The sequence below is a fragment of the Cylas formicarius genome, unplaced genomic scaffold (assembly GCF_029955315.1).
Source record: "Cylas formicarius isolate icCylForm1 unplaced genomic scaffold, icCylForm1.1 PGA_scaffold_7__23_contigs__length_41026272, whole genome shotgun sequence".
NCBI lineage: Eukaryota > Metazoa > Arthropoda > Insecta > Coleoptera > Brentidae > Cylas > Cylas formicarius.
The window spans coordinates 21,918,425-21,943,089 of record NW_026844352.1 but is presented as its reverse complement, the minus strand read 5'-3'; the positions used below and the strand labels follow the sequence as shown (position 1 = coordinate 21,943,089).

Below are 24,665 nucleotides of genomic sequence, written 5' to 3'. Positions count from 1 at the left end.
AATGAAACCTCTTAAAATAGTGAATAATTCAAACACATGAAACTTCAAGTATCTTCCCAATTTTCTTTTATCAAGCTAAACTAGGCACTGTAGCACCCAAAACAATCGATCCTATTGATACGTTGCCATGGAAAAGCGTAAACATGTACAAAAGTTTGCCAAAGTTGCCCACATATTACAAAATATTTTATGATGAATAACGTTCACGCCAGGTTTAAATTATTATTATTATTTAAATTATTTTTGACAGGCGGTTAGATTTCTATGTTCCTGCAAAGTTGTATAATTTTCATCAACCATTTAATTAGTGGCTTAGTAACTCTTTCAAGAACTGTGCGTGGAATGTCGATAAATACATAAATGATCAACTTTCCGAGGAAGTCCAAGAGGCAACGAACAAAAAATATCGGAGCTACAGAGAACAGAAACAGAAATTTGACAGGATTTCCACAATCATAGATCTCCTTATTAGTTTGATGTTCATATGGGGTGCTTCAGACTTCCTTTACGTTTAATTGAAATTGAATTCTGAACAATGTTTTTAAAATACATTTTTGTATATTTTTTAAATTAAGGGTACTCTACTCTTACTCCTATTGCAGCTAACATCTGTGACTTTTCAATAGTTTTAGATTTTCCTTTGTATCTAAAACTTTTGAAAGAATAACTTTTTTATATACAAACTTCAGACTAGGTTCAAATATATTTCAAGAATTACTTAAACAAGGTTTTTTTAAGCGCATTACAACAACAAAAATATTAAACCTAGCTTAATGTTTCTGCATTTTAAGAGGTTTGTGGCCCACCGTGCGGTTTTCCCTTACTGAAAATTTAAAATTTCAAATAACTTTAACACGAAGACGAATGAAATAAAAAATTTGAGAAATTTGATTGACCGACAACTTTGTTTTTATCTATGGTTTTCATTTAGTTGACGATATGATTATTTTGTCCGCAACTAGACTGTACCGAATAACGTTTTGACTTGAGGTTTTCATAGTTATTTAAAAAAAAAACATACACATAAATTCGTATTTTTTTGCAAAATTGGATGCAAAAACTAATGGTCGCAGAAAAAGTATTGTATGCAACACGTTTATAAATTTCTTTAGACACTCGTTTGCACTTGCTCCGGTCGTGCGAAATTAAACTCGTGACTAAAGTGCCGTTTACAAAAGTTGTCGTTAAAGTACTATTTGATGCTACTACCAATCAGGTTCAGATATTTAATTTAACGAGATAATATTTAGTACCAAAAAATCTGGCTATAAAAAAAAATTTCTCCCTAAATACATTTTATTTCATTAAAATCCGTTACTAAATCGACAAATTTATTTATACCCATTCACAAATTACAACTCCAAGGTAGAAATTCAAAAAAATAAATTATTTTTTAGTATACATTATTCTAGCACATATGCATTGACAGTACACCGAACATTAACAAGTCAAAAACGCACACTCTCGATGCTACTCTGAACGTTGTAAAACTCTTTCCTCATTCATTCCAGACACTTCGTGACACCTGGTGATGACAAACGTGGTATTTGCTCTAACAGGTATATTGGGCATCGGTCAAATATACTAAGAAATGGCAAGTAATTTTTTTCGATGCTCCAAAGGCAATTTTTTTATGGCAATTAATATTTCTGCTATCGGTTCAGGTTATTTTCGTTGCCCTAAGGAGCAAAAAATTGAACGTTCAGAAATTGTTAAAATATTTGATATTTGTTTTTATACAGGGCGCCCGGGAAAATGTGGAGAATATTTTTGAAATAAGACACAACACGAAAAACTAAGATGACAAGTTGCTACAATTTTTTTTCGTGGACCAACGAAGTTCCTAAAACACGCCGCTGGAAATTAGTTTTTCTTGAACCACTTTTAAAGTACTTTTATAGTAATAAACGTATTTCATATTTCGTACATCCAAGGGGATAATTTTTTAACACCCTGTATGGTAAAAACCCAAACAAAAAATATTTTTGGGCCACTTGAGACTTTAATTGGAAAAACGTACACACCAGTTTAATATGAATACAATAAACAGGTTTTGACAAAATAAAAAACGAATTAATATGTTATTTAGTAATTTTTACTTACTTTACTATCAGCATAGGTAAGGACAATAATGGAAAGAAAGTAGTTACTTCCGAAATGCCCAAAAATATTTTATGCTCTTATTCAAATAATGCTTTAGACAAAATAAATAAGAACTAAAAGTTCAGATTTTCACGAAATTATATATATTCAAACAATTGTCATGTGACTATATATAATTTATTTTGTTAAATGGATTTTCGTCAAGTAAAAGCCACCTCAGTTTAATTAATACTTTAGAGTGCAAAACCTGTCAGATCAACTTTGTTTAGGCGTCGGTGCAACGAAAACATAAAGCGATAAAGGCGATAAGTAGCTGATAAGGTGTCTATTGAATTCATCTAATAGCCATGGGGTTAGATCCAAAGACGAGATTGAAAGTGTCCCTTTTTATCTTGATAATGTTGGGTGCCATCACCCGACGAAGCTCTACTTGATGTTTTCACTTTGAAACTTAAGTTTTAATTGTCTTCGCAATATTTTTCCGGCGGCATTTTTCGGTATTTCACTGACTATTTGCACACCTCCCCTCAATTGTTTGTACTTTGCAACTTTTTCGTTTACAAAACTATTTAACTCTTCTAAATTAATGTTGTCGTCTTTGGTTCTCGGTACCACATAGGCTCTGGGTACTTCCCCGTGTTCCTTGTGCGGTATTCCTATTACTGCCGCGTCACCGACAGTAGGGAAATCTCTGATTACTTCTTCTAGTTCCGCTGGGGCTACCTGCAGAAATAAAATTTGAACAATTTATATTTTAATTTCCGATCTAGGTCTAATGGACAGGTGACGTGTGATAGGGATTCTCAAAGTTCCTATTTCTAGTTATCGACGGTATGGTTTTAAAATGTCATATCCCATGAATTTCAAATTTTACGGGAACCGTTCACCTGTAGTATATTTCGCAGCAAATTTTATAATCGACCGTAAAAAAAATGCTTAACGACTGATGAACCTGAAGTTTTAAAGTGATACTTTGCGCAAGATCATAATCACGATTGCATAATTTCGTATTTTAGAGTAGGGAGTAGAACAAAGTACATCATCATTGATAATACATCGCACAAGTGTTGTATGTATGAGCAGCATATGGGGTGAAACGTCATTTTACCACGTGAGTTACGTTTCCCACGGATCCGAGCCTCTTCGAACATTTCTGGGATTTTACCGCACGGGTTTGGGAGCAATCGGATGTTTTCCAAGATATTTCCCGCGCCTTGAATTTTGAAGTTTGTCAGTTCTAACGGTCATGACAGTGAACACGTTCGGCAAACTTTTTAAATCTCTCGTCATGACAATGAATACGTTCGGTAAACTTTTTAAGTCCCTCGTTTATTAAACACTCGCTCCGCGCGTGTCAAATAAACTCGTGAGCCAAATGCCGTTTACCACACTTGTTGCATAATATACTAAAACTACGGAAGTATTGTTCAAAATATGTTACAACACTTTCATCGTCTAGATTATAATATGAGTTTGAAAGTGAATTTCCTGTTTTCACACTTGGAGCATAACGATGATGGCCGACTGCTGCTGGATATTAAAACGGGCAAAAAGACGAAGATTTCACTCAAAAAAGTCCGAGTAAAGCTCTTTTTTCCACTTTTATTTTAACTAGTATTCCACTTTTTTACTTTTACTTTAAATTTGTGAAATCAGCCTACCAAAATAATATAAAATCAGTTTTCAAAACCAAAACACCTGTTAAAAACTTTAATTTTGTAGGGCTGTGTAACAATTAAAGATATGTTTATTCCTGTTTAAAGATAGTTTGCAATTACTTGGGTTTGAAATACATTGACTTCTAAGTAACAAGTTCGATAATTTGGTTTTATTCTTGAAAACATTTATTTTAGATTTAACTAATCTAAACTAGAGTCATTCTCGTTACAACTTTCCAATGAAAACAGTGACGTATTGCTTCATTAATTTCATTACAGTCATGGACACTCATACTTAGTAGAGTGATCCAATATTCTTCAAGAGCAATTAACTTTTAGATAATAAAATAGTTCAAACAAATCATGGGATACGACATTTTATAGCGATCGTTCTATTTTTCTAATATGAGTTGGTGCTTCTTGAATAAAATGTGTGCTTTGGCGAGACTTACTTGAAAACCCTTGACCTTAATCAGCTCTTTCACTCTGTCGGTAATAAAGAGCAGCCCGAAATCGTCGTAATGGGCCAAATCGCCCGTTCGCAGCCAACCATCTAAGAAAATTTCTTCTGTAGCTTTTGGGTTGTTGTGGTAGCACCTCATCACTTGGGGTCCCTGATGACGGAAAAAAATAAACTAACTAACTAAAAAATGCACGTTATAAATACAATCAATTGGTGCAACCGCCTAATCGGTCTAAAGAAAATGGAATATTGTATTTAATTTAGATTGTACCTACCTTTACCAGTAATTCCCCTGATTCGTTCGGACCTAAAGGTTTTCCGGATAAATCGTTCACGTTCGCAATTTTTATTTGTGTATTAGGCAGTGGCACTCCTATAGAACCTTCTGTCTTTTCTCGTAATTTTTCCTTTATGTCCCGCGTAGTCATTGCAATGACCGGCGATGTTTCTGTCAGACCGTAACCTACAGAAAATATTGTCTATTGAGAAAATTCTACATATTTCTCTCTAAGCCACTTGCTGTCTTGCTTGTCTTGAATCATTTTCAAAACTAGTAGGTAGCTTCTTCCACGTGAAAAATGTTTTTTCCAAAAATTTCGCAGTTTCACTAGCAACTACCACGAGTCTAACCGTTTTTGACATTTTTAATTTTTTATGCGCAAAATGACGTTTGCAAGACCTAAAATATCTGCCAATTTCTTTATTCGGAAGCATTTATTATTTCAGTTGAGTAAGTTTTATTGTAGACAAACGGATTTCATAAGAAATTTCGATTCATATTAATTAAATGGAAACTACCTATTTTTATAACCTTCCTTTTAGCTTTAGCTTTAAAAATTAAGACGATTAAGACAACATTTTTGAAATATTTCTATCACAAATAATTTGCTGGTGCCATATAATTTCAGTTAGTGTAAGGTGGCTATGACGGCGTTTAAACAAACAGAACGCTGCCTGCTTGGACGTGTGTTTTATTGTTGATTACTGTCATAATTCAAATATTTTTTGACACATTACTGATTTATTTATTTATTGTTTATAAACTTAATTTATTTGCTTGCTTGTGTGTCATGTTTACCACAGAGGAAAATATTGATATGTTAGAAAGTTGTATATCGAATGATAAAAACCGGACCCTGGCTCTTAGAGATTATATTAGAAAATTTCCATTAAGGAGGCGCCTAGAAAAAAGATCTACGGTAGGATTTACCAACACTTGAGAATATATGGAGCTTTGAAGAAAGAAAAAATAGACGTCGTCATATTTTGAATAATGAAAAGCAACTTAAAATTCAAGAAGATTCAACCCGAAATGCATCTTTACATTTAGGTGTTAAAAGAACGACGCTTGGAACGTGCCTTTAAATAAACAACTGGAGGTCCTATAAATTCTGTCCAGTTCAGAAATTAGAGCAACGGGATTACAACACCAGGTTAGATTTTTGCAACAATCTTGTGGAGAGACACTTTTCAGAAAATATGTTTGCTAATATTATTTGGATACATGAGTCCATATTGACAACCTCAACTAAAATTACCGATAACTGGAGCCACAAGAATAATACAAAACATATGGAAGTTACAGGATCAGATAGAACTTCTGTCCAAGTATGGTGCATAATTTGGAGGATCAGAATAATACGTCCAGTATTTTTTGATGAGCACTTCAACTCCCAACGCTACTTAGAGCTTTTAAATATTATCCATCCCTTTGTTGAACATGAATTGCCTGAAAGGAAACGACTAAATTTAATTTGGCAACATGATGGCGCTCCTTATTACAGAAGTCAAGAAATTTGCACTTATTTAAATGCACAAAGAGGGGAGGGGACATTTAAAGCTTTTCTATGCAAACAAACCGTCAACTGCCAACGAATTTAAACATCGTATAAAATAAGGTATCGGATATTTAAATAGAACTGAATCTGTTATGTATTTAGAGACCCTTTATACCACATGTAGTGCTCAAAGTAGAGGACATATTACACAACTGTTAGTTAGCAATAATTATTATCCTTTGTAAGCTATTAATTTTTTATTCATGGTTCGTTAATAAAATATTTACCGCGTATCCTTGGTCTTATTCTGTATAAATAATACATACATACATTTTCACAATCTTTCATCATAAGCGTATCGTCAACTATGAAATGGTAAATCATAGTGACAGCACTTTAGCACTTGTTTTGTTCAAACGCCGTCATAGCCACCTTACACTGACTGAACTTATATGGCAATAGCATATTATTTGTTATTGCCAAATGTTTAAAAGGAAATAATTCAAAAGGTAAAAATATTAGGCATATACAACCTTGTATAAAATTGCCTTAATTTTTAATGCTAAATATGACATTATAAAAATAGGCATTTAACAAAAAGTTTTTTGGCAATTTTTTTTAATTTTATTTTTAATCTTATTTTTCACGTGCCCTACATTAATACGTATCGAAATTTCTTTTGCAATCCGCTATTCGAATCCATTGTCTACAACAAAACTTACTGAACTGAAACAATAAATGATTCCAAATGAAGAAATTGCAGATATTTTCCGTCTCGCAAACTTCATTTTTCGCATATACAATTAAAAATGTCTAAAACGGTTAGTCTTAGGTATAAGACTTTATAAACAAAATATGTGTTGAATTTTATATAGAATTCAAAAATAAAGTAATATACCAGGTGTTCTATTTAAAATAAGAAAGTTTTTACTTGCCCTCGAAAAGTGAAATACCCTGTATACACAACATTCAAATAAATTGAAGATTTGTAATTACAATTAACTTTTGTATATAACTTTTAGCTCCATCCCCTATGGTTTCTTAGATAAGGTAGTGTCCCAAGATAAACGGCCTACCCTGTACATTGCTATGCGCATCAGCTAAATTTTATTATGTACGTGTATTTTTTGGAAATGTACAAGACATTCCTGGCTTTTTTAGTAATTCGCCCCAACGAGTGGGAGTGCTAAGCAAGATTTTGAACAGGAAGATCCACAACTTGTAGGAAAGTTAATATCAGTACGAAAATAGGACCTGCCCATCAGCTAAATGATCCAATTGCAACGGAGAAAAATTGAACCCATTCTGGTAAAAGACGCTATTGACAACTTTGGGGGCAGCAGTTCAAAATAATATTGATAACATCGGTGAAGCATCGGATATAGTAAGTAATGAGTCACCAACAGAAAAACGCCGATGTCCATCTAACAGCAGATTTGATCACCGGATTTCGGCTTTAGAGGTGGAATTTATGCAAAAATCGATTGTATTTTAAAGAACATCTAGTAGTGGCGTCACTTTTCTATTCGGAATACTTTGGAGACTATTGCAGTAAATTTCCTGACGATAAACTCACTTCAGCATATTTCTATAATCCCGATTACGAACTGAACTCTCTACTGTTATCTAAGAAATGATTGCAGGACATTAAATTATTAGAAATTGTGACAACTCCCATGACAACAGCAGAAACGAAGTTTTTCGACATTAAATCAAATTAATACTTTTCTGAGAAATGTAATCACCGAAGATCGTTTAACAGCTTACCTCTGAAATAGAAAATGTTTATGACAAAGTGATTACAAAATTTATGACCCTAAGAGACCTTAGTATAAACTTAACTTATAATAGTTTATAATATAGGTATAAGGAATATTTTCCAGAGCATATGTCAATGCGAGTCTCACGGCATAAATTGGAATTTTATAATTTATTTATATTGTTCATGTCATTTAAAAAAATGCATTTCCTTTAAATAACAGTAAAGTACTGCTTAGTGCATCTGCAGATGTCTCTTTTTTTGTGTAACAATCAGTAAACGTTAAATAAATCCATCATTTCATAATGGAAGTGGCAGAAAGCACGATAAAAGATTCATAAATGCTAACCGCAGTGTTGTCAGATTTACCACTATTAATAAAAAAATCTTAACATTACACAATTTCGGAGGTTTTTGAACATAGGAAACTTCAGAAGCGTGTCAGTGAAAGATTACCTGAATTGTAAATATCATCGCTAAACCTGACACATCGCATTTTTGACTTCTGTACAAGAACCCCCAAGTATTGAAATTTATCATTCCGGCTTTGCCAGTTTTGGAGATATTTATGAGTTACTGTACTTTTTACTGAAAAAGTGGTGTTGCCACAACTGTGTAATTAATAAAAACCAAATATTGAAATTATTAGTCCTTACTAAATTCGACATATCTAATTCATTGCAACTAAAAAAAATAGGACATTCCATTTAAAATGATACAATTATGATGTGTTACGTAAAAGTAGTAAATCTGACAACATTGCATTTGCGTTTTGAAAACCCCCAGATACTCAATTTTATCGTTCCGATATACTATTTTTATAGACACGAATCACATCACTTTCACCACATTTCATTTCCTTTTCTCAATGCTGTTCCCAAACAAAAATTAATGTGATACAACCATACACGAAATGAAATTACTTCAAAAACAGTTTGCAAATTGGAACAAAATCGCATATGGTTTTAAATCCTTTTTCATGTTGTAATTAAAGCAAGTCTATGCATTACATAGTTCTGTGGGTCTTGTACTAGAGCCATGTTCATAATCAAACAAATCAAACTTATTGTTAAAAAGAAAAACTCAACACTGCATTGAACCGTTATTATACCCAAATTTTCTTTCTTTGTATAATAAAAATATTTCGTATCAAGTTATCTCTTGTCCAAAATATGATGGCATATTTAAAAACAGATTCGAAATTGGCGAATAACTCGCATACCATAGCAAATAGGGTTTTTTGATAATGTTTTATATGGGATGATCAATCAAGATTTTCACCCATACAAACGCCTTCAAGTACTTAATGCTAAACACAAGTATATTGGTGTACACCTTCAATATTAAACCTGAAATTATTCTAATCTATTCCAATCATGAAGTAAATATCGTCTGCATATTTAATGATGTGTTTGTTTTCACCATAATGTGCTGCCCAAGTCTAACTCTTCTATTATCTTCTGTTACTCTTGCAATCTGCTTCCAATTTCGCAAATAGGATATTAATTATTTTTTGCATGTCCACACTATTCCAATTTAATTCATTATCTAGACAACAATACGCCTTAGGTACGTCTAAAAACATTCAAAAATAAGTAATCTGTATCACCAGATAAGTGATTACATGTGCTTAAAACCAGTGCAGATGGCTGTAACTTATTAAAAGCGGTTGAAACCGGATAAATTAAAAACACCAACCGTCATTTATTAAAACTTGACACTTGAGTAATAATATGGAGACGAGTGGCATGCTATTTTGATTTTCTTTTTGCCGAAAATAACATGGTCTTGGGTACTTTCGTAAAATGAATTTAATTTTATTGTGTGAAGATCTTTCACATCTTTGCGAACTTCAAAGTTACGGCAAACTTGGATAAATTCAAAAATTTTTAGAAATAATAGCGATTCTCAATTATATTTTTTTAAATATCTGGCGCACCCTGAATCATAGACGAAACTTGAGACTCTTTCTCGATGCTGTTAAACCAAATTATCTCATGTTTTATAGTTTTTCATTTACAGCTAATAATTTACCCACGAAAACGGCAATTTTCAGGATCTCTTTGTTTTTTTACCCTGTACATAATCCAAAAAATATCGCAAGTAAAATTTATAGCCCTAGATTTCCCACGTTTTCCGGTATGTGAATTTTTTCAATAGGATAAATAGTTTTCGAGAAAATGCCTCTTTTCTGAAACCATGCAGTACACAGTAATGACGTCATCCCGTCTAGATTGAGTGCGATTTTCAAATGGATTTTTTCAAATATCTAGAGCAGCGTACATGACAGACGAAAATCGTAAATACAAAAATTGTAGCTATTGCCACAGCCTATAACACCATTCGAACAGATTAATAATGATATTAATACTCCCTAAAAGAACAATTTTCAGGGTCTTTCAAATTTTCGTCCATAACGAAAACACCTTGTATACAATCGAAAAAATGCGTGAAACAAAAGTTATAGCGCCGGATCTCCCACGTATTACAGTTGTAATATTTTTCTGATCGGATCGGTTTTGGAGGAAAATATGTTTTTTCTGGAAGCCAAAATAACCAACAAAAATTCAAAAATTAAAAAAAAACTTCTTGTTATTTTATTGCTCCCAGTTTAAAGAGTCTAAATGCGGGTCCGGACTTCTACTTCTCTCCCAAGTCTGAAGTCGGTAGCTGCAAATTTGGGGCACGGATTTTAAATTATTGCCAATTTTCTAAAATGGGGGGGGGCCATTTCAGTTTTCTTTAATTTGCGGCTGGTATATTTTTGAAAAATTGTCAAGAATAAAAGTTTATGGAGCCGTATTAGTCTAGTTCAAGAATTTTTTCGATCCTGTAAATGGTTTTTGAAAAATTCGACTTTTCGAAAGTAACAAGTTTCCTTGACCTTCAAAACGTTTATCTTATTTTAGAATGTAGGACCCATTGAGGTTAATTATTCTATAAATAGAAATTTCACTCTCGCACAGTCCCTAATTGGTTATAAAAATATTAATAAATAGTACCTTGGAGTAAATATACATTCTTCTTTGCTTTATGAATGAATCTCTCTTCGTCCAGCGCTCCCAGAGGCGCTGCACCGCATAGAACTACTTTCAAAGATCTGAAGTATTCTTCCTTCACTGACGGATTTTCGCTCAAAAATAAAACTGCAAAGGAAACATTGAAATAATAATTGAACTATAAAATATACAGCATAACAAATTGGAATTCGATTAAATGAAAAACAAGATATTATGTCTGAAGGAACCGGAAGACAAAAACTTACGTAACGGGGGTGCCACAAACAACATTGACACATCGTTATTTCTCAGAACATCAACGTACAATTCCGGAGTGAACTTTGGTAACGTAATAACTTTCACCCCATTGACCAACATATTCAACGTCGTAACTGTGAAGCCGTATATGTGAAACATAGGAAGAACGGCCGGTGTTACTTCTTGAAAGCTATCTACAAAAATAACGGTCACAATTTTCCATCTCAAATATTTCATCCTCGTACCTGTTGTCTGTTCCATAAAGTTTATCTCTGGGACATTAAATTGCGCTAAATTTGATACTATGTTGGAATGGGACAGTTCCACTCCTTTGGGAAGCCCAGTCGTTCCACTAGAATAGGGTAGAAAAGCCAAGTCACTGGCTTCTGCATTTTCAAAATCCGGGATGTCGATTACATTGTTCGCGAATTCATTGAAATTTATCGCGCCTTGCGGCAGAGACTGACCAGACTAAAATAATTTCAATTTAATTTGCAAATCTTTTGCTCAAATGTGGTTATCAGAGTAAAATCTTTGAACTTCGCTGTTATTCAAAATTAAACTCCAAGAAGTAATTCAGTTATGAGAAAAACAAAACCTTTGCTTACTAAGTTCAATCAACCTTATTAAGTGCAAATGGATCTAAAAAAACGCAACTTTTATTCTGGTAGAGTTGCGCTGTGTTATAAAAACAAATTTATACGAATATCAAAGTAGTCAAAAATTTTTGTTTAATTTTTGAAGATATCGAAGAATACTAATGAAAGTCCCTTCCAAACAGATGCAACGATAGGTTTTTAAAACGCTATTGAAGTTTATCACAGAATACTAATAGTAGCAAAATATAATTTTATTACCCTTTTAAAAAATCAGCGTGGAACATAATGACATAACAATATTAAACATAGGAAATACTATGTATTACTATGTATTGAAGAAATTAATGAAGCAATAAAAATCGAAAAGTAATATACAAATACTATAAGAAAAACATATGTTCACACCGGAAAAACAGTCGTTTAATTTACAATTCACTAGTCGATTAGTCGAACTTGATGTCAAAAAATAGATCAAAATCAAATTATAAATTCGAGAACTGTACAACCGAAACGAACCTTGATCGTAGTCCATCATTTTTGAATTTTGGACCTAGTATCTAATCACAAAAAAATATATGTAACAAGTATCATTGAGCTCGTATTCCTTTCCGATGTCTATCTCATTTTCGCATTTCCCATTGTTAATAAGTTGAGTCATTCATTTATCATCGACTTCTGATTGAATTGATAGGTACAGAATGTCTAGTTACAAATCCCTATATATAGGCTTCATCCAAAGTTTAAAAAAAAAATTACAAAAGAATTTTTTCTGAATTCTGTCTGTTAAATAGATGAAGATCGAGAAAAAAGAAAAAATCCAAAAAATACCCAGCTTTTATTATAAAAAATTATTTCCTATAAACACACGCACACACACACACACACGCTCACACACACACGCCCACACACACACTCCCACACACACACACACACACACACACACACACACTCACACACACACACTCACACACACACACACACACACACACACACACACATACACACACATACACATACACACACACACACACACACACACACACACACACACACACACACACACACACACACACACACACACACACACACACACACACACACACACCACGGCGTGAAGATCACTGATTAAACAGTTTCGAAAAACGATTCTTATTATTTATTTCTTATTTATTATTTTAAGACTGAAACTATAAATCCAACAGATTACGATGTTGGAACTATAAACCCTAAGCATTGTCACTGTACTACTAATAAAATGGTAGAAAAATATATATTTCAGAAAAAATACATTTTCCACAATTTTTATTTACTAAATTTTATTATGACCCAATTGGATCGTTCATAATGTTAGCTTATCGACATTTACGATTTCATATGCACAAAGAACTGAAATGGTCGAAAGGAATTTCTGATGTTAAGCATAGTTTTGGTTAGTCTCAATATCTCAATATCTATATCCTAACCTAAAAGATGCAAAAAAAGAAATTAACGTTCAATTAAAGCTGGATTTTGGAAAAAAAATCTATTTTATGGGTTGTTATTAAGGTCAAATTTTCCAGAATTTCCAAATAAACAAAAAAATCATTATTTAGCATACCAAACGATATTATTTAAAACCAAAATATGTTTTTTTATTTTTACTTTTTTTTTTTTAATTTTAAAACTATCCAGTAGATGAAAATATTACATTTCAATACTTATTGTATTTAAGTGTTAAAACGTGTATTGAAATAATCAGTATTATTCTATTATAAAATTTATTATAACCAATACTATTCTACTTCTGAATTCCTAGTGCGTCGGTTTTTGTTGAGTCGAACTTGCTAACGTTGTTTGCAGAATCGGAAACCTATCTCAGTCCGAGTCACTGAACCCAGAATTTAACACCTTACCTCTGCTCTTCTCTATAATAAATTCCACATTAAAGATATTAAGGGTTCCATCACAAAATCCACTTCACCACAACCTTCCAATAGCAATGAGACCGAAAGCAATCCTACACTTGCCGCTCACATCCCTGACCGCATATCAAAAGTTGCCCAAAGATCTCTCAACCTCTTCGATTCGTCAAAGACAAAGTCCATTTGACATGCCAGGAGTTTACAGCATTTCGTGCATATGCGGTAAAGAATACATTGGAGACGAAAAATATCGATTAGGCTCAAAGAACTTGAAAGAACTATTAACGAAACTGGACATAAACTTTTATTCGATAAAACTATTCTATTCTTCTACCAACGAAAAGTCCAAGAGTCTATAGAAATCTGTAAGTAACCTAACAATCTTAACCGCGACTCAGGTCTTTATCTATCACCAATATGGGAATCAGTCATCCGAGACGGAGTTTATGCCCCTCATTTAGCTCCACCCCACCCCCCGCTCTTAAACAAAATATATAAGTAGGTACCGACTCAAGAGAAATCTAGAAATTTTGTAAAAAGTATTACAGTAACCTGTGGAAGTTTCTATGAAAAATTAACAAATAGTAACATGTTATTTTGATTTGAAATGTTTTACAAAATCAAACGTTTCTTTGAGTGCTAATTTTTTTTATTCATATTTTAATTTAAATATATTGAGAAATAACTTTTTCGGTGCTGCAGAGATAGAGCAAAAAAAGTTAATTTTAAAATCCTTTGTAGAAACCGGTGATGGGGTGAAATGATTTAACTTGTTCAATATTTTTTTCAATGTTATTCTAAATATGCTATTAATCTAGTCGCTTACTACCTTTTCAATGTTTTAAACTCGATTATACGTTACTCCTATTCACCTGATAAAAAAATAAATACAATTTAAAATTTTTTCGATATATAAGGAATAATTATTGTGATTGCAGTGAAATCGCTATTTTTATGGTATTGAATATTTAGTCACAATTTTCTCGTACAGTATGGCAATTACTTTGAACACTAACTATTTTTTCTTTGTAATATTCAACTTCACCACAGTCAGAAACGAAACGGTAAGTTTTCACAAAAACGAAGCTTATTAATGTAATATGAGATTTGATCGTCGCTGAAACTGAGCGTATGGTACAAAATTTGTGACGTACCTGAGTGTTGATGCAGATGATAGGCAGCTTCTTTTGTAGTTTTTCTATCGCCACGGTTACGTTTTCATACATTTCGGGAATTGTTATCACCGCTTTTGTCGAGGAATCTTTTAATTGTCTAGATATTTCATCTGTAATATCATTAGGAAAAAATTAAATTGGAATAATTGGAAAGGAACAAAACCGTTTTAGTTTTAGCAAAATATAACGATATAAAATGAAAGATTATTTACCTACGATAACAATATAACCATAATTTTTATCAAAACTGTCAATGCCAATGCAATAATTTGACTCTCAAATCGAAATGACATCGCTCGTTGCACTCGATATACGGAAAAATACAGTATAAATTTCATTGAATTACCTGGTGTGTATAATGCATTTATAGTGGTAACTACCAAACCTGCTTCCAAACATCCCAACGTAGCTATGGGAAATTCGGGAATGTTAGGAATATACAGAGCGACAGTGTCTCTTTTCTGAAGCTTTAATTTTTTCCGCAACGCTTTGCTCAAATTCCTACATTTCGTTCTGACTTCTCCAAACGTGTAGTTTCTCTTCGTGATCGAACATTCCTATGAAGTCAAAAGATGAAAACATAGTAATTGTTTCACTTCTTTCTTTATAGTGCTACCCATAGACTTTTCTCAAAACCTATAACACTAATCAAGTTTAAATACAAAAATTATTTATGTTTTTATTATACAGGGTGTCCCAATTCTTCGGTATCAACATAAACCTTGGAGTTTTAAATGGAACACCCTATATTTTATTACGTTTTTGGAGTTAGTGGTAAAAACCAAGGCGGACCTATTTGATTTCCTCATGGTTTAAAAAATGGTCAACGTTATGCACAAGTTCAAAGTACAAGATCTAGGTTTAATGAATTTTCGTGATTTTGTAGTCTAGAGTTATACCGAGTGTCTTTTTTTACTGTATGAGAATCGAAATTTGTAAATGCCAAAACGTCATTTATTAATTATACCTAAAGTAGAACGCGTATACCTTCTATACCTATTTACAGCGTGTCTTCAGAAGTTCTTGCCAAATGGGAAAGTTCTTTGTTATTAAAAGTGCCTTTTCCTAAAAAGTCCTGCTTGGTGAGAAAATAAATTTAAACACAGATATTTATATACTAGACATATTAAAATGTACCGGGTTTAAAACCGACAAAAGACGTTGGCTATATCTCTAAAACTAACAGTGGTGGAGAGGTGCGGAAAACATTTATTTCAGAACTAACTAAAGATGGCTAAAGCGTGTGTCATTTTACAACAGAGGTAAATTCGAATCTCTTTTGTAAAAACCTTTTTACTCTATGTCTTTACGGAAAGTGCAGTGATCAAAAGTATTTCGAAACGAATGTTTGCGGTATTTTAAATATTCAAATAATGGCTACATATTTTTTGGCCGAAATATTGCTAGTGAGGTTAACTTAAATTTCCTAAGACTCGAAGTTTTTGATTTTATTAACAGTTTCTTTGATATGAGCATGATGGAACTCCTTGTCGAACATTTGGACAGAACTTCCACACAGATGGATAGGGCGCCGTTGAGAAGTACTCTGGCCACCTAGGTCACCGGACGTTACACCCCTAGATTTTAGCACAAATCATTTCGTTATACTGATCAGTTGGAAGAAATTGTGACGCTATGTATCCGGAAAATTAATCCTGATATGATCAGAAAAGCTGTATCAGAATTCTCGTGAAGGACAATATTTATTATTTGAAAAAGGCATGTAGAGCCCAAAATTTCTGATTCATTTAAATTCAGTTGTTATTGGCAAATTAACTATTCACCCAATCATATAAATTAGAGCATTTAAATTTGAAAAGTATTTTTATCTAGCATAAAAATAATTTAGTAGTGTTTTTGTTAAGTTAATCTTTCTTGTTATGACACATTCCTCACCTCTTTACAGTTTTCGTTAATTTTAAACCACATACTTTTTGAAACTAACTTACAAATATTGCTGTGCAAGTTTATTTTTTCACCAAGCAGAATACGCAAAAAAAGGCGCCCTACTAAAAATACAAAATACAAGGTATGTCATTAAATAAAATGAGATCCTTGTATTTACAAATTTTGAAACTCACACAGTACAATCCGATCTAATTATAGATTCGAAAATCAGGAAAATTCCTTAAACCTATATCTCGTTGTGTACGTCCCTTTTGCAACTATTTATAGTTGTCCTAACATCTTAATTCCCTGATTTTTGATGACAAGTCACATGACCTTAAATATAATCTAAACCGTACCGAAATCAAATAATCACATTCAAAAAAGCAATAAAATATAGGGTGTTCCCTTTTAAATTGGAAAGTTGATGTACATACCGAAAAATTGGGGCGCCGTGTAAGTCAACTTTAAAAAATATGAAGTAAAAACCTAAACTTATTAGTATATTATTTTATTATATATGAAGGGTGTTTCTGTTTTCGTATAACAAGTTACAATTTTCTTATTTTATATAGAATACTCTGTAATTTCTGCAACTTAAGTTTTTCAGTTAATTAATTAATAATTAATTAATTAATTAATTTTTAAATCAAGTTCGAAATTTATTTTAGTAAGTTAGGTTTACAGGTCTAATTAAATCTCTCTATTTTACTTTTGTTATAAGAGAAAAGTACACTTGATTGATATCACTAAGATGAACCGTTTTCGGGATGAATGGATTTAAGGAATACACTTTGAATTGATAAGATTATTATTTAGTTCTCAGTTTGACATTTATTTTGTCTTTTGTTCTTTTTTTTTTAATTTGGTTTTTTATGGAGCAATAGATAATTAGGAGATATTCATTCTATTTAGGGTTATTGCAGTGGTAATACTTGTGTCGCTGTACGGGAGTACAAAAAAACGACAACCACATCGGGGAATATTTTCATTTTCACATTTCAACATACGTGGAAGAACGTATGGATTGTTCACTCGATCTTAGGAGCAGCCTTATGAGAAATTATGATTAAACAGAAGTTCGGAAAATCTTTAAATAGCATTCAGACAGCTAGCATATATTTATAGAACAATTGACATCGATATTTCTCTATAAATTACTATGAAAAAAGAAGTTTCGTAGTATTTTCCAGTTTTAATAATAATAGTATCTAATGTAAGTAAGTGCGGTAAACGGTATTTGAATTACGAGTTTATTTGACACGAGCGGAGCGAGTGTTTAAATAAACGAGTGATTTAAAAGTTTGCCGAATGTTTTGCATACTACGAATACATTCGCTGACTGAGAATTGACAAACGTCAAAATTCAAGGCGTGGGAAATATCTCCGAAAACATCCGATCACTGCCAAACGCGTGCGGTAAAATGCCGGAAATGTCCGAAGTGACTCGGATCCGTGGGAAACGAAATTGACGTGGTAAAGCGACGCTTCCCGCAATCTAGATCGGTGTGTAATTAGGTATTTTACAGACAGGAGTACAAAAACTTATTTTTAGCTTAGTAGAATGGCCCAAATGTAAGGACAACATCGTTGCCACTATCTAAAAGAACAAAATTTAAATTAATGTGTGTAATTCTATTTATGCCACAGAAGTAGATTGTCCACCAGAGTTATTAAGGCGAATCAATGTGACTGGAAACGAAATTAGGTACAATCGCTAGAATAAGATCGCGACTATATGCACTCAAAGTAATAAAAATATGAACTTTATGTAAATTAGTGATTTGTCATTGTTAGCCAATTGTTAGTCAATACGGATTTATGAATTAAACTTAATGGTTAATTTTATTTTATTTTTCATAAAAATAGCCTGCTAGTCAGTGAAAATGGACAAATAACAAACCTATCAGTTCGGTTTCCAGGCCAACTTTTCGATTTTTGATGATTATATGCTAAACAATGCATTTTTGAAATCTGTTTTCCTCGAAAACGGTCCATCAATCAAGTATACCTGTTTCTTGTAACAGAACACATCCTTTTGGAATCAGATTCGGAACGCAAAAATTACTAAAACGCTACAACTTCAAAATGTTAATAAAAAAATATTTTGAAACCCATTAATTTTAGGATCCATTGCTCGGCAAGGGGGCGCTGGTGTATATATGTTTATATAGAAAACCAGGGCTTATTTTGGTACACTCTGTATACTTGCTTTACATTATCATATAAATTTTAAACAATCCGTTTATCACACAATGAGGTTGTATTTATGTACTTTTGCCGATAACAGTAACCCAAGTAACATGTTTTATAAGTTGTGGTCGAGCATACGTCAGTGGGACTACTTTACATCGACTTTTGAACAATATTATTCTTCTATTAATTATTGGACCATGAAAGATTGCTTTATTCGAAACTATCTTAAGTTCATCATCATCGTAAGGTTGATTACCCCAGACCATAGAATTTTCACGATTTAACCAGATTATATGGTTACTTACAAAAGCGATGTACTTTGAAAATTGTTCCATCCGTTGAAAAACGTATTCCGGTATAGTTTGTTTTGGTATTTCTACATCTCTTCGGGGCGATTTAAGGATCTTTGTTCCACTTTCATTTGGGGACACACTCAAACCTCTCGCGGCGTTGAAAGTCCTGAATAGTTTGTTTCCATTCACTAGCACGTTTCGCATCGGATTAGTAGACATTCTGGTGCTAGCTGCCGCCCGAATTCAAGCGGGAATACTGCTCAGCTGAGTGCCTGAATTGTTTGCAAACGCTATTTAGTCGTACCTGCGCACAACGCTTGCTGATTGTAAATGTTGCAGGACCGCTTTCGTTTCGTTTTAGAACCAAATGCGACACTGACGATAATTGGTCGAGTTTAAATGCTTAGGTACTGCGTTCAAGTTATTATCGAAACTGATAAGTGGAGTTTTTTCACGTTTAATAATGATTAGGGCTTTTTAATAATTTTATGTAATGTTTAAACCTACGTAGGTACGGGAATTTTAAATTATTAAAATCATAGAATGGGATTTGAATCGCTGTAGTAGTTTGTAGTTAATCTTCCGAAATTTTTTGTACTCAGTTTTCTTCTCTCGGGTTTGTACTCGTAATAAAAAATGCTATTTAATACATGGTATAGTTTTTTCACCGACAAAAAAAAGTTGATGATAATTTCGCCGAAACAAAAAGTCGTACTTAAAATCTGTCATCGTTATCTTCTAGAGCTCAAAAATTCTCAAAAGGAAAGTGACCCTATTTTTTTATATCTCTTTAAATAACACCAGAAACAAATAAAAACGAAATCAGCAAATTTCAACAGCACGTTATATTAACCTTTACATTTTGCAACTTTTTTCTAATTTACAAATAATAATAATAATATAAATAATTTGATTTTGTTTAGATTTCTTCACATCTTAATTTACATTTTCTAACAAACAATAGTATATCATGCAACAAGTGCGGTAAAGGGCATTGGACTCACGAGTTTATTTGACACGAGCGGACCGCAGCAGAGAGAGTGTTTAATAAACGAGTGACTTAAAAAGTTTACCGAACGTGTTGCATACTATACTTTTTCTAGGACCGTTAGTTTTTGGGTACATTTTCGCAAGAATTGATAAACGTCAAATTCAATGCGTGGGAAATATCTCCGAAATCATCTGATTGCTCCCAAACCCGTGCGGTAAAATCCCGGAAATGTCCAAAGTGGCTTGGATCCGTGGGAAATAAAACTGACGTGGTAAAGTGACGCTTCCCGCACGCTAGATCGGTAGGTAATTAGGTATTTTACAGACGGGAGTAGAAAAAAAATTTGGAAATCTAATTGTATCAATTAAACTGTTGAAACATTTAGATACTGGATTAACAGGATTGGAACCTGCGCGCTTTTTTTTGTTGTGATAAATCTGGGTATATATATTTATGATTTAAAGAGTGTAAAAATGATAAATATATAAAATAAGTGACTTAAAAGGTTTTCCGAATGTGTTGAGTACTATACTTTTTCTACGATCGTTAGATTTTGGGTACATTTTCTCAAAACATTCACTGACATGACCGTCAGAATTGACACAAGTCAAAATTCAAAGCGTGGGAGATATTTCCGAAAACATCTGATTGCTCCCAAACTTGTGCGGTAAAATCCCGGAAATGACCGATGTGGCTCGGATCCGTGGGAAACGAAACTGACGTGGTAAAGTGACGCTTCCCGCATGCTAGATCGGTGTGTAATTAGGTATTTTACAGACGGCAGTAAAAGAAATATTTTTCATAATTTGCACTAGGTCAAATTTCGTAGGAATTATTACCACAACGATTCAACAAATTCATCATGGATAAACTTGTTTCTTTTAGGTATTCGTGAGACCATTTCAATTAATTTAAATAATTAAAAAGTGCTAAGCTAATTAGGTACACATGCAAACAAACTTTCTGTTTCTAGAAACCGCTTTATTTTAGGAAAAAAATTGATTACTGGTTAACCAAAAATAAGTTTATCTATGGTATAAATTTGTTTATAAGTTGCAATAATATCTACTAAGTTTGAAAACAAAACTAGAAAAGATTTTTTTTTAAATAAAAAAAAATGTTGGCTATATTTCAATACCATAAGTTTATATGAGCTGTTACATTGTTTTTTAAAATATACTGTATAGCAAAAACACGAATTTATGTGAATCATGATTGTAATTAATATAATTAATATAATAATAAATAAAATAATAATTAATATAATAACTAATATTAATAATAATAAAATAAGTTGATTTAATATTTTCATTTTTTAATTTTTTTAAATTGCTCGCACTTGCCTCCCTAGAATGAAAAATTTATTCCATAACAAATTTATTAACTGGAATTTACTTACTTTTTTCAGAAAAGAACTTTGGATCTGGCCGGAAACTAGAAAAATTAAGTCACTATTATTGCTTATTATTATTATTATTATTATTATTATCTGCTATTACAGTAGAACAGAGAACTTTTCTATAAAGATGCTGCTACAATGACAATTAGTAGCGAGCTTCTGGGAAAACTCCAAAGTGAGCAAAACTGTCCGAAAGTTTGCTAGTGCCTTATGATCCAATGTTTTTTTTTCGAAGCCCACACCATTTAATCTCTTCGGAAATGAAGTGTTTTTTAAAAATTTGGATCAGTTAATTCAACGATTTTTGCAAAACAGTAATCGTTTTCGTATAATTTTTGGACCCTGAAGTTATTAGAATTGATTTCGAATCAATTGAAGTCAGAGGTTTGACTCTGTGGGTAGTATATTTACAGATGGTCGCGAAATTGGTAGGTATTCATAAAAAAAGAGGCTTTCTTCGATGGGTATGTGTAGATAGCTGTATACCGAGTTAGTAAAAAGTACCCGAACCATTAAATATCTCCAAAACTACGAAAGCAAAGCGATAAAATTCAATATCTGGGGGTTTTTGAACATAAGGAATTCAAAAATGCTAACCGCAATGTTGTCAGATTTCTAAAGATTACTATGTTCAAAAACCGCAAAAGGCATTTCATTGTGTTACCTGTTTTCTGTAGTGTGACTGGTTTACGGATGGAGAGTAAAAGTCTTATATTATTTCAATTGTTACTCAAGTATATCATTTTTAAAAATGAAACAAGACGAATTCAACGATATATATCTTTATAAATCTATAAATTTTGTTAAGTTGCACATTAACTTTTAAAACATTTTTCTACATAATATAGTTTGAAAAATATTACTCGAAAAATATTCGAAATTGAAATATTTTTATCAAATACTGGGTGTTGCGATGTTTTGCAAAATGTTACTACTCTCATTTTTTTTTAAATCAAACGTCCTGTATATTTTGCCATTTTCGGATAGCTCTTTAAAATACGACTCCAACGATATATGTCAACATCGGCCTTCGATGCACCGTTTCGAATTTATGGACAATTTTTATCAATCACTGGAGCTCCGAAAATGAACTTTGTGAATTTGAGACAAATAAATAAGGTAGAAGGAGAGATGGGTTAAAGTGTGATGCGGTATTTGAAGGGATAGAATTTCGCGCGAATTGTTGAAAAAAAAATGATAGTAGTACGATTTTTAGGTTTATCATGAAATAATATTGAGATGACGCTCCTTATAATCGTGCTGATATCAGTGAATATTTAAATGGAAATTTTAGACAACGAATTGGACAAAATGAAACCATCTGGCCAGCGAGGAGCCCTGATTTAAACCCACTTCCTTTCTTTTTGTGGGGCACTTTAAAAGGGATAGTATACAAAAATAAGCTCATAGAAGTTTTTGCATTACAACAACAAATTCGGGATGCAATTAACATGTGGAAATTTTAATATAAATATATCATATATATACTTTTGAAAAGTTTTACAAATGCTACTGTTTTAAAAATAAAATAATCAGTTAATTTTACAGTATTATACATAAATGTTTATCGAAATAATTATTTTATAAAAAAAGGTTAGACGCGCTTTCAAAATTAATGTTAATTGTGTTAATTGATCAAAATTATCAACACATTCAAAACCAAGCATCGTAGACCAATGTTCATATATATCATAAATGTAGAAATATACAAGGTTTTAAAAGGTAATATGCAATCTAACAAAAATCTTTCCAACATAACTTAAATCCCGAGGATATTCGCTAATAACGATGCATTAGAGACCGAAGTATAGATATTTATGTATGAGCCGTTTATTTTGAAAGTGGCTTAAGACCATTTTCATCTTTTATCAAGTTGGCACTTGTGACATTTATAATTTATGCGGAACTATCAAAAAAAATAAATCGCTATTGAAATATGCTTAGTACATTTGAAAATTTTAAATCACGTACATTTTCAAAATAATATGAATACTGAAAATCCTAATTTTGAAAATAACTTAAGCCCACTTTTTATTCAAGATGTCAAAAAGTGCGGCCCAAAATGTTGAAAGCAGGGATGAAGGTAATTTAAATTACGTTTTGATATTAAAATGAAATTTAAAAAATATTATTGAATTTTTCTTCAACAGAGGAAGAGGAAGTAATTGAGAATGAGAATTTACAGCACCTTCAAAGAAGAATTCAGAGAACTCAGAAGTGGTCCCCCAAAATTCAGAAAATTCGTAAAATTAAACGGAATTCAGGGAAAAGATGCGATACACAATCGGGAAAAATTATTCCTGCCAAAGTTTTTCAAAATGAAGATTCCCAATGTCGAAAAGACTGTTTGAAAAATTTTAATGAAACAGAAAGAAAACGTATTTTCGAAATGTTTTGGAACTTAGGAGACTTTAATAAGCAAAATATATTGCTTAAGTCGTCAGAGAAACGAAAAAGGCTCATGTAGAAATGAAAGTTTTACGTATTGGTTAAATTCTAAAACAGACAAAGTTGTTGTTTGTAAAAAAATCTTTTTAGATACTTTTTAAATAAGCGAAGGACGATTGAAACGTGTATTGAAATCTAGAAACATTGGCAACGATTTACGTGGGCGTTTGCCTGGATCGTCGAGAAAAATATGCGATGAAGCAAATATGATTGTTCAAAACCATATTAACAGTTTCCCGAAAATTGAATCCCATTATACTAGGGACAGAAAATATCTTCATCCTGAAATGACTATAAAAAAAATGTTTAATTTTTATGAGCTTCACTGTGAAGAAAATAACCAACCGCGCAAAGACACATGTCAAAGATGTGATCTATTAAACATTAAAATCAAAGCATCAGAAAACCATGAAGATCAGAAAAAACTTATGGAAGAACATGATATTTATTTGAAGCTAGCAGAATCGGCTAGAAATGCGTTAAAACAAGATCAAGAGCGAGTATCAAGTAATCGGTCTCATTATTTTGGCTTTTCATTCGATTTGCAGAAAGCGTTACCATTCGTAAAGTTAACTACTTCATTAGCTTATTATAAATGTAACATGTATATTTTTAATTTAGGCATACACAATTTTCACAACGATAATGTACACATGTACGTTTGCGATGAAATAAAAGCTTCTAGAGGTTCCCAAGAAGTATGTGGAGGACAAAACAGAAACATCAAAATATCGTTAATATGGTTAAACATTCTATCG

General features: G+C 32.3%; 1 protein-coding gene across 1 annotated transcript; it reads right to left on the bottom strand.

The window, feature by feature from the left end:
* Positions 1 to 1,295: 1,295 nt before the first annotated feature.
* On the bottom strand, positions 1,296 to 19,431 carry LOC132704261 (uncharacterized). Its single transcript, XM_060674123.1, has 9 exons — positions 19,082 to 19,431; positions 15,040 to 15,250; positions 14,673 to 14,803; positions 11,264 to 11,489; positions 11,027 to 11,212; positions 10,764 to 10,907; positions 4,500 to 4,687; positions 4,214 to 4,375; positions 1,296 to 2,826 (listed from the first exon to the last, which is right to left on the bottom strand). The coding sequence occupies exons 1-9, from the start codon at positions 19,286 to 19,288 to the stop codon at positions 2,530 to 2,532; spliced, it is 1,752 nt and encodes a 583-aa protein (XP_060530106.1). The 5' UTR covers positions 19,289 to 19,431; the 3' UTR covers positions 1,296 to 2,529.
* Between the last annotated feature and the right edge of the window lie 5,234 nt (positions 19,432 to 24,665).

What these genes read in the sequence shown, in the direction of transcription:
- LOC132704261 (XM_060674123.1), bottom strand. Translation starts at nt 19,288, where the DNA reads ATGTCTACTAATCCGATGCGAAACGTGCTAGTGAATGGAAACAAACTA. An exon ending in AAATGCATTATACACACCAG is followed by an intron (nt 14,804 to 15,039) that starts GTAATTCAATGA and finishes ATGATATTACAG; the next exon opens with ATGAAATATCTAGACAATTA. An exon ending in GTTTGTGGCACCCCCGTTAC is followed by an intron (nt 10,908 to 11,026) that starts GTAAGTTTTTGT and finishes TTTCCTTTGCAG; the next exon opens with TTTTATTTTTGAGCGAAAAT.